Source organism: Ceratosolen solmsi, unplaced genomic scaffold (assembly GCF_000503995.2).
Source record: "Ceratosolen solmsi marchali unplaced genomic scaffold, CerSol_1.0 scaffold41, whole genome shotgun sequence".
Taxonomy (NCBI): Eukaryota; Metazoa; Arthropoda; class Insecta; order Hymenoptera; family Agaonidae; genus Ceratosolen; species Ceratosolen solmsi.
The window spans coordinates 7,659,037-7,671,051 of record NW_011948424.1 but is presented as its reverse complement, the minus strand read 5'-3'; the positions used below and the strand labels follow the sequence as shown (position 1 = coordinate 7,671,051).

The 12,015-nt window shown below is 28.1% G+C and overlaps 1 protein-coding gene across 1 annotated transcript in view; it reads left to right on the top strand.

The window, feature by feature from the left end:
• Positions 1 to 5,403: 5,403 nt before the first annotated feature.
• The window catches only part of LOC105362756 (uncharacterized), a 15,801-nt gene continuing 9,189 nt past the window's right edge, over positions 5,404 to 12,015 (top strand). The window contains exons 1-3 of the mRNA XM_011500244.1: positions 5,404 to 5,734; positions 8,689 to 9,045; positions 10,341 to 10,605. Coding sequence (XP_011498546.1) covers positions 5,404 to 5,734; positions 8,689 to 9,045; positions 10,341 to 10,605 — 953 coding nt within the window. The remainder of the gene's footprint in view (positions 5,735 to 8,688; positions 9,046 to 10,340; positions 10,606 to 12,015) is intronic.

Here is a 12,015-nt window from a genome sequence, read left to right as displayed (position 1 = left end):
TAACAAGATTTCACATTAATTAGACATTGGTTAAATTTCGATTCGATTGAAGCAATCAACTATTTACAATACAAATTGTATTTATTATTTATTACACTTTAGTCGCATTTCATATTACATTGACGATAAGTATGATTTGTTAATTATACAATTCTTTTTTTTTTCAATGTTTATATATCCATAATTATAATATTATTGTCATTTACCATTTTTCAAGATATGGTTTTTATAAATTATTAAGTAGGTAGTAAGCTCAATTTGCTTAGATGCGAAATGCATTTTACGATTTATCTGAAATTTCTGATTTTATATTAAAATTATTGTTAATGATTTATTTTTTAAAAACATTGAAAATTTCTCCATTATTTAAGACGTCAATTCATTGTTCACTTGAGAAAAATTTGTCTATTAAACTATATTAACGTACAATAATAATTAGTTTACCAAAATCAAAGTTAACTATTCAATTATCTAAATGCTTTTGAAATTTATTAACATTATAACGAAAATTTTTAAACAGAATTTTCATATGGCCTATTAAAATTGAATTATTCACAGTATTCAAATTTGTTTATGCTGAAACATATTTTCGCAAAATATGCCTTCAATAAGTCAATAAAATTCGCAATAGTTGTTGTATCTGCAACAACAATTATATTATTTTCTCTCAATTTCAGTATTGTCTATTAGCAGTGTTTTATTAACGGTATTTTGTTTATGTGTTGAATAACGTAATGAGAGTGTTATATATCACAATTATAATAAAATGTGAAACAATTGTTTTTCTTATGGTTAGAAAAGCAAAATATTGTCAAATTACAATCTATTGGTATTGTGTTTAAATTTGTTAAATTTTAGATATATCGAAGTTAAATACAGTAGATAGACATCAATTCAGTAGTATTAAATGGTTTAAATTTAAATAAAATATAATTAAATCCAATAAGTTTTTATATGGTAATGCTTGTCCCGGTTTTCTCTCCAATCAAGCACTTAACTTTAAATTTTGTTTTTCTTCACAATATCAAATTGTTTCTCATTTTAAATAAAATTCTTTTTTAATATCTTCAAAGCGTATATTTTTTATTTAAAATTTGAAAAATAAATCTTACTAGAAACTAATATTATAATGAAATTTGTAACGAATATCAATTTTTTAAATTACACTATGAATATTTATTTATTGATTCTCTTATTCACTCATCCTGTATATAAATATAAATATAAATATTTTATTATATATCATTATATATTCAACTGACTGATTTACAATTAGCTATATTAATATTATTGCCACTAATTATTAATTGCAACTAAGGACGAATAAAATACGCAGCTCTACAAAAGCTTAGGTAGTACACATAATCTGTATATATATATATATATACACAGTATGGTTAATCATCAATATCATAAAATTATTCGGTTTAATTAAATTTGAAACGAGATAGGATCTATATATACATGGAGAATAATTTAAATATTGTAGAGAAAGATTTGCATTGAGAATTTAAAAATAAGCCATTTGTAAGCTCTTTTAAGTGATACTCTTCATACATAAAAACTAATAAGGCAACCTTAATGTGTGTTTTTTTTTTGTTTTTTTTTTAACTTTTTATAAAATCTATAATTTGAGAGGAAATTAATCTTATCATAGTTTTTGATTTGCCTTTGTGATACTAATGCAGAAAGGTACTTTATTGTATTTTAAATGCCATATCGGCTATACAATTATGAGCTGTAAGTACTGCAGATCTTAGGAAGAGAGCGTTATTGTGTTCAGCGGGCGTTATGATGACAACGTAATTGGCTAGCTTACACGCCGTTAATTAGCCGGTGGATCTAAGAAAAAAGGCTCTCCAACATATTGCTAGTTCTTTCTTAAGGAGATTAATGAAATTTGCACATTATAAATGCTAAGCCTTTAATAATAAACAAGAACACATTTTTTTTTTTATTTTCACTCGTAAACAAACAATATATTTATTGTTAAAAAATTTTTCTATATTCTATAATAATTTTAAACATAAATTCAAAAACGATTTTTAAGGATGATTGGTTAAATTAAATTATATGCAAAATAAAAGAGAAATATTGTGTGCTTTTTTCGAAGAATATTTTGCATGCGCTAATTCACGTTTGAATAAATTACGCCTGAATTATTCAATCGTAAATACATATAATTTTAAAAAGTACGAAGTAATTAATTAGATGTCAAAACCAAATAATTCTCTAACTTTGGCTATTCTTGTTAATTTGCTTAAGATTATTTTTAAACCTCAAAGTAATATGAAAGTAATAAGTAAGTAGGTCATTGAAAAAATGAACAAATAAGAGACAAATAACATACACTTCCTGTATATTAATTGTGTTTACTTGTCCGTAAAAAAAAAAAAAAAAAAAAAAAAAAAAAAAAAAAAATCTATAATTATTACATCACTATCATTATGATCGATGCCATTGTAATAAGATTAGTATTGTTATTCATTTATTTTAAGACCTCGAAGGATTATCACTTAACAAATGACAGGCCTCCTACTCTTATATTTTATTTTATCTTATGGTTCCAAATACTCGACCCGCCAAATCCAATTTAATTTCATTACCTTCGTATCTATGCAATGAACATTATTTCTGTATATTTAACATTTATCCTTTCAACATCAACTTTATTTCTTTCTATGTTTACGACATCATATAAACGATAATGTTTAAGCATAATCGACCGCAAACCCTTTATGAATAAATGAATTATACAAGAACGCAAAAGAAAAGATTGTTATCTCATAGTATTATTCATCCCGTCAATGAGCTTACTAATGACCGTTAAATTTGCCAACTTTATTGCGCACTTTCATATCGCTTTTTGATAATATTCTTAAATGCAAATTCCCATTGTTTGTTTGTTTGTTCGCACCTCGGGTGATCGATAAAACAACGAATTCCATAACGAAAATGACGCAAGGGGTCGGCGACCCGTCCTCTCCTCCTTCAGCTCAATCGCACATCGACACCAATTTCCATTAAAGTCTTTGAAACGCGCGTTTCCCTCTCGCCTCCCGATCAATCCACAATCCACATTGCCATTATCGCAGCAAATATCCTGGAAGCCGCGACCAACTAAACAGTCAGCTGCACCGATGCCATCCGTACCGAACTTACGGCGACCTCCAATGCGCCAAACGGCGTGTAATCGGTTGCGCGCGCACTTGGTGGTGGCACGCGCCGAGCCACAGACAAATTACGAAGGGTTTAGTGCCGAGGGGCACAATGAGGTAAGCGTTTCGATTGCACAGATAGTCGCTAAACGTCGACGTTGATAGTTTATCTAATGGTGAGGCTTGGTAAGTTCGGGGAGCTTTTCGGTTTTGGTTGCCGTTATTTCTTGAACTCGACTTTTGTATCGTCTCCCTTTGGAGAACCTTGACAACCTCAAGACTTTTTGTTGTAAATGTACGGGATCGATTGATTGATCCTTGCTTTCTTCTTCTTCTTCGTCTTTTTTTTTCCATTTCTCTCTCTCTCTCTCTCTCTCTCTCTCTTCTTTTTTTTCTTTTTTTTTTTTTTTTTTTTTTTTTTTTTTTTAATTATAAAGTAAATACTGGTGGCACTTGGTAGAAATTGAGTTGATGTGCAGAAGTGACACACGAAAATGTCTCCAATGTGTCGAGCGAAGTGATCTTACGAATAATAGTAATGCATTATGAGAAATAAAAATTGTAACTCGCCGTTGGTAAATTACACGGGGCTTCTTCGCTAAAATTTCATTTTGTGAATGAAAAATCTTAAGGTAAGTCATTAATCGTCGTCATTTTATTCCTTTAATGCTATCTTTGCTACTATTAATTAAGCAATAAAATAAAGAAATAAAAAATTACGCGCGCATCTGTGATACAACGTAAATAACTAGTTTTTTTTTTTTTTTTTTTTTTTTTTTTTTTTTTTTGTAAACCATATTTTATAAACTATTATAAAAATATCACTATTATAAAACTATTATAAAAATCTATTGTTGTAATAATTTTATATCCTTATTTGCTTTATCACGATCGATTAATTATTAATGTGCATAGTCTTCGTTGAGAGTCCCATGAGCGAGAAATAAAGATTCAAGCTACCTTAAATCTACTTAAATTGTAAAAATTTTTAAAAAAAATTTCAATGATACATTTTATATATTTTATATTCATGATTCATCATCAATGTTTCAGAGATATTAAAATATCTATTTCATGTAATAATGTTTAATAATTTTATTGGCGCTCGTAGTTTAATATTTGGCAATAAACTGTTTATCGTACTATGTAAGTGCCATTGCATATTACGGTCTCATAATAAAATGCAATGCATTTGACTTAAATATTTGTATCGAACGTCGAGAAGCTTAGATTTAATCATTACTTTAGAGTTATTAATTCAATAAATATTAGCCTGAATTCAATTTCACAATTCAATATCCGTTTACAAAAGTGAATCGACGAAATATTTAAATCAAATAATGAGTAGTAGTTTTTTTTTTTTTTTTTTTTTTTTTTTTTTTTTAAATATTACATTAAAATGTATTTTTTAATGTAAGCATTTAGTCATAAGCTATTGTGCGCGTCTACATGTGCTTATAAAAACATTAAAATTCCAAATTCTTGTCACTGAAAACTAATCGTTCGGTTATGTAATGCAATTGGCTTCTGCAATTTGGGCAACCAACAAAAATTCATTTGCCTTCGCATTTATAAATATCGAGACGCTTATATTATATTTTATGTATCGACTATAAACTTATATATAACTTATACTATCTTCGGATATTCTTGATGCTTAAAGTTCTTTTAGGCGTTCTATAGTACTGTTAGCTAAAAGTAATAATTTATAAAATGCCATTAACCTAAATGCCATTTACTTTTGAAATTAAAAGCTCATTTTGCAAATATGCTAAAAATAATTTGGTACAATAGTTTTTTTCTGTTTTTTTTTTTTTTTTTTTTGTAACAGTAACGTAATATTGCTATGTGAAAAGTATTGATAAAAATAATTTTCGTAAAATTTTAATATTTGCTTAATTTATTTACTTAATTTATTATATTCGTTAATGTTAAAGAGTCGATGGCGTTTAATTCGAGTCATAAGTAAATTTAAAAAAATCTTACTCGAATTAAACACCAATAAGATTTATGTGGACGCGCTCTTTGCAATATTATCACAACCATCCATTCCATCAATAAGCATTACATCCCTATGCCTTAATATCAAATTCCAATCCATTGCTAAAAGTGATTGTTTCAAAATAAAGGCGCTTAAATGGTTGAAAGCAACGATTGCACTAACATCGAGCCAAGTTGAAACAAGCCGAGATAGATTATTACCAAGGCGTCGGCAAGATAGACAGTAGTAAAAAGGATTGAGAAAATGATAGGTCCGTCGTCAGGATCGGGCGAGGGAGTTCCCGAGGACCCCAACCTACGAGCCTGTACGAAGCGACGTGCCTTCGATGAGCTGGACATTGAGAGCATTTGCGATGAAGTTTGCGGCCATAATCACCATCGTCAGTCGACCAAAAAGTCGCGCTTCTTAGAGGACCTGCAGGACTCGGTGTCGATTGAACACGAAGGCAATATGATTTACGTGCCTCTGGACGAGCAGCAATTGCAACGAGATGACCTGGATGGGCCGTTGACTAGGCTCGAGGTTCTTGTGGTCGACGGCACTTGGGACGAGGCTTTCGAGAGCTTCGAGACAGGTGACATTTTTTTTTTTTTTTTTTTGGTTCATATACACACGATACCTTGCCTAAGACTTTTATCGTTAAATTTGCTTTATTTAAATGTGTATGGGAGTTATCTATCGTGAAAACTGCTTCTACTTCGCTAATATTACATTGCAGCCCCCCCCCCCTCATCATTTAAATATTTTTATTTAATCATGTTTACTAAAAAATTTATAAATATAAAGCGACTGACAATATATTCTCATCGATATTTTCTACAGATTGTGGGAAATGACGTTTACTCTTGTAATTTACAAATAAACATTATTATTGATTTGCAAATTATAGCCATTACAGGCATGGCATTTTATAGATTTAAGAATGGTTAAACTTAGCTTTTAATTTAAATTTATGTAGGGATTCTTTATTAAGAAGTAATTATTACTTGATTAGTAATTGCCATGGAAATATATATATATATTGTATATATATTATATATATTATACATATTATATATATTATAATGTATATATATTATACAAGCAATGATTTTTTGCCTTTTCCTTATTAACTTATTAGTGAATTGAAGATAATATTATAACATTGTTCGAAATCTTTATGACTTATTGTCTTATTCAAGTACGAATGCTTAAATTTAAATAATGAATAATTATTAATTTTTCGCATTTATCAGTAGAATTATTTGTTTCCAAAAAACCTAATCAAAGAGCCATACAAATAACTTAATTACATAAATACTTGTAAATTCTGAAGTATAATTATTTCTCAGTAATATCGATTCATTATAAACAAATACATCTTATCTATTAAGATTTTACTAAATGAGAACTTTTGTTATTTTTACACGACTTTTGAAAATATATTAAGTAATAAATATGTGAACGAAAATATAAGACGCAAATGTTGTAAGTATACGATTAAAGTTTAACATTGTGCCGAGTCATTACAATAAAATAAATAAACAATTATTGATTTTTAATTAGTTCTCCTGTAATTCACAAATAATTAAAATTTTTAAATGATCTTGAATATATAATTGGTCGAAGTGAAGTAAGAAATATACAAATAATCAATTTAATCCATTTAAGGCGATGTATCCTTATATTAATGTAATTTTTAATTTGTTGACATGCACAACTTTTCGATAAATATATAAATATTATATAAGAAATAGAATAGTATATATAGAAAAACTATATATTGAGGCAAATAGATACGCTCGTAGAATATTATTACAATGTGGAATACTCAGATTAACTTTCAATATGATATGCAAAAAAAGATAATTAATTAAAATTATATTATTTTAGTATCAATAAAATCAATAAAACAATGACGTTTGTTTGAGACAAACGTACAATTAATGCACAATTTGCATTAAACAATTTTATGAAATATTTTTGTTTAGCTAACTTTATGTTTAAGGTATTTAATAAGTGTGCGATTGCTCCTCGGACCTTAATTGGAAGGGAAAATTAAAAATTCTATTAAATAGATGAATTGATGAAATTATTATTATTATTTCACAAATTTAAAATTATAGGATATACATAATATTTATTTTAACGCAAAATAAAAGCAACTACTATGTTATAATCGCTTCTTTTTTCTTTTTTCTTTTTTTTTATCAAATGCAAATTTGTATTAAAAAAATTACACTAATGTGATAAAATTGCATATTACATTGTATAATTATTTTAGTGTTTATTCAAGTGCTATACTTAATCGAGAATCGATTCCATAATTTTTAACACTGTTTTGTTTTTTTAAATAATGATAGACATAGGATTCGGACATAAAGGAGAATACTTCAAAATTGTATTGAAAAATATTCTATTTCGAATAAAACGATATAAAACATGTGCTAAAAAATTGTAAATTAAATAGTGAATATCGTTTTGTATAAGTAATTTGAACTTGTATTTTATTTTTTCTTTGGTAAGACAACAAATTGAATATATCCAAATCATACCAAATATTCCATCACAACTATCATAATAAATTGAAAAAATACATTATATAAAAATATATTTATTTTTCTTCCAAAATTGATTGAGTTTAACTGTTATTATTTTGTTTTTGTCTTTTTTTTTCTTTTTTTGTTATTTAATTAAGTATTGTACTTATAAATAAGTAAAGCATAAGGTTATTTAGGTTAGTTGCACAATATTTACATTACATACGTAATAGTTTAAAGATTAATTTTATTATACTGTAGGGATAAGACGATAAAGTGGTAAAAATTGTAATATTTAAATGACATTTATAATTTTTATTTAAATTATTTAAATGATAAAACATATTACTACTTTTTGTACTTACAGATGATGATATAAAAACTTTGCAAGAGCACGTATTTTTGTAAAATATTGAGTAAATTTGCTTGAAATAAAATTATGGCCGACGTAAGTTCCAATAAATATTAATTATCCGATAGTGAATTAATTAAAATTATCCGAATTAAACTAACCTATTCTGTAGACGACTAATTATCTTTGTTCTTAGTCGTATTATAATTATTGAAAACTACCATAAAAAAAAAATATTATAATTATAATATATTTATATTGCTAATATTATATTATTACATTGAATTATAGATATAGATTTTAACATTATAGATCATTATTGTATTAGATATATTTTTAAATAAAATTGCATTAGAACGTATAATTCAAATTTGCGATTTATGTGAAAATTTGCCATAAGCTAAACCGCAATTTTTCGCGAGACTATCATCTTAATTATATTATTATACTACTTGCTGTTACGGCGAAAGCAATTACATGTAATAATCCATATACAATTGTCCACTTAATTAGAATTAATTTGTAATTGCATTATTTATATATCAATAGATAAAAACAACATACATGTCCTATAAATTTGACTCCCATTAATGAACAATTTTATGTCCCCTAATAATGGTGACGTATTCATTGTTAATATATTTTGTCTGAAAATAGCGTCAACAACGGAATTAACGTCAATTGAAAACGAATACAATTTACATCAGCACCAGCAGCACGAGACTCAAAATCTCGAGAACACTTTCCAGGATTTGTATTGGAGTCCGAGTCCGAATTTACATCAACAAGATTATCAACAGGAGGAACAGCAATTGGTTATGCCAAAAATACAGAGCAATGAAAGTGGAAGAATGCGCAGCGGCTTAGGACTGTCGCATACAGTACTTCCAGCATCGTCCTCCTTCGAGGATCAGGAGAACGGAAATCTCTCGTGGCTTTTGGATTTTAAACTCGATTCTCTTATCGAGGCGCCCGAGGATAAGGCCGCTGTTCTTCTACCGCGAGATGTTCAAGGTATATCCATTAAATATTCCGATACATTGTCAGAGAACATGATTGTTGAACTATTACAACTATTAACATCTGCCATTGATATAATAACAATTTCGAATATTTCAATTATCAAAGCATTTAAATGGTGTTTACGTAACTTGCGACAATACTGCTGCAATACTTCATTTATTGTAATGTACTTCGCATATTTTCCATTTATTATCAAAAACAAATTTATCGCAAATTTAAAGAAGATATTTTCGAAGAAATTGTAAATTGTATGAATATTAGTAGTGATAAAGCGAGTATCTATTGGTCAAAATTATGCAACGAATGATATCGACATTTTTTTTTTCATTGTACGCATACATTTACATATAGAGCATTTAACGTTAAATTAAAGTAAAATATATCTTCATCGTTTTAGTAATGTCATTAAATAATTGTTTTGTTAAATATCATTTTAAAAAAATGTATGCCTATATAGAAATATTTGCTAAATTTGTCTTAAATTTATATTATATAAGAGCTAATTATTCCAATAATATAACAATTAATAGAGATAGTTACATAAAATAATCCCATAAAAATTAAAACTTTTTACTATTAAGGAAGTAGAAGCTTTTTTTTATTTGCTTATTAGTTGAAGAATATCATTTTAACTACTAAATGCATTTGAATTTTCTTTAAAATTATTTGTATAATAAATATAAACATTTATTTGAAATTTACCTTCAATAAACAATTTTGTATTTTGATTATTTTTGTTTTCTTATGTTTAAATAGAAATAGCTATTAACGATTTCCCATGTACTTTCATAATTTCTTATAATAGAGATTATACGTTCAAATTAATTTATATGTGTTTTTGAGCCGTTGTTTTGTATGATTTTTTTTTTTACTAAATAAAGAATAATAAAAATTAATAAACTTTAGATACTTTGTTAATGTATGCTCGACGTGCACTTGTCAAATATATATATATATATATATATATATATATATATATATATAGAGAGAGAGAGAGAGAGAGAGAGAGAGAGAGAGAGTCGAGATAAATACAAATAATTTAATAATGATTAAAAATAAAATTTACATTTTAATATTACGCTGCAAATTAAATTAATAACTAAACTCGAGTTTTACAATCACTATTATAGTAATCATTATTTTCACAAAAAATTTCTCCATAAATGTATCTCTATAAATCTATAATTTATAGGAATGCATCTGTATGTCTAGACTGTATGTTACTATGTATTCATCTGATTATAAGAATAGAAATGTTTTTTCAATCAATTGAGTTCTACTTGTAGGAAATAAAACTAAATTCAATGGAAACAATAATAGGACAGCGAGCTCGTATTCGCACGACTCGACAAAAAGGTCGTGTAATTTTGTGACCCCTGGACTAAGATACGAAAGTACATATTCATCATCATCATCATCATTCAGCCTAAATGATAATCGAAATCGTTCAGCTGGATCTAAGAAGCCGCCGTTCACATACACAGAGTTGATCGAGCACGCCCTGCAAGAGCGAGGTGAATTAACAGTTTCGGCTATATATCAGTGGATTACGTAAGTTAGCCTTTTTTCTGTACAATAATTAATAGTTAAAATTGCGTTTATGTAAACAGCGTTATTTTCTCAGCGATATACGATTTTACAGGTTTTTTTTTTTTTTTTTTGAAGCTTTTGCAAAATTAAAGATTAAGAGCGATAAAATTTTAGGTCTGTGATAAAAGAAAGAAGACATTTTAAGATAAATAATCTTTAGGATCAAAAGTATCATCGTGCATGTTGCCATTTATCGTTTAAAGAAAAAAAAATCACAAAAAGAAAACTTTTAACTAATGTCAACATTATATAAATATTTATTTTATAGGAATAAATTATTCCCTTCGTATAGAGAAAATGAATGCGTGCAAGTTCAACATTTACTTATGAAATTACATAGAATTACGCTACACTTTGACGCCTAAAGTTCATTGGATCAACATATTTTCACTCATTTTCGATGTAAAATTTTCACTAGCTCTATATCCCTAATAAGTCATTGTTTATTACCGAATACTTATACTTCCATTGAAACAATTGAATAATCACAATTAAATACGAAATCCACTTTTAACGAAACATTTTGTTATAAAAAAAATGTTTATATTCATACTTAAAAGCTCATAATTTATCGAAACTTTTTTCATAATCTATTGTAAGTGCTCAAATGCATTTTAAATAGGCACGACTATGATTTATTCGCTCGATTGTCAACTATAATGTAGACTTCTGGTACTGCATAAGTACACGTATGTCCTAGATGAGATTCAGATCATATATGTACAGATTATAATATCATGGAAAAATCGATATTTGATTTTTCGTAATTGCAATGCATATACAAATTATGTTTTAAAAATATAACAATAACAATCATCATAATAATAGTAAAAAAAATAACAACAATGCTAATTATTGTTAATATAACGAAAGGAAATTATTCCTTTTTATCTGCCTTCCTCTGTCTGTCTCTCTCCCTCCCGCCGTGTCACACTCTTATGATGAAATCTGAAAATTATTAAGTGGAACTTGAAGAGCGCGCACAAGGGCGATAGAGAACAAGTGATTGAGTGCGCATATGCGCGCGCTTCTATTCTCTCTCTCTCTCTCTCTCTCTCTCTCTCTCTCTCTCTCTCTCTCTATGTCTCCCTCTGTGTGTTTTTGTACGTTTGCTTGGGTTTCGGGGCACTCCTGCGCGTGTGTGTGCGAAAGCGAGCGTGGGGTACGAGTATCGGGGTGGGTTGGCGAGAGGGAGGAAAAAGGAGAGTACATTTGTGGAAGCGAGAGAAGGGTAGTATAATCGTCAGTCACAGGTAGTACAGACTGGTACCGGTTGGTCTCGTCACCCGGTACAAGCCGGCACCGTCTTCTCTCACCGATTCCTGCACGGCAACGCACTGAGCCAACCCCCCCCCCCCCCACCAAAAACCA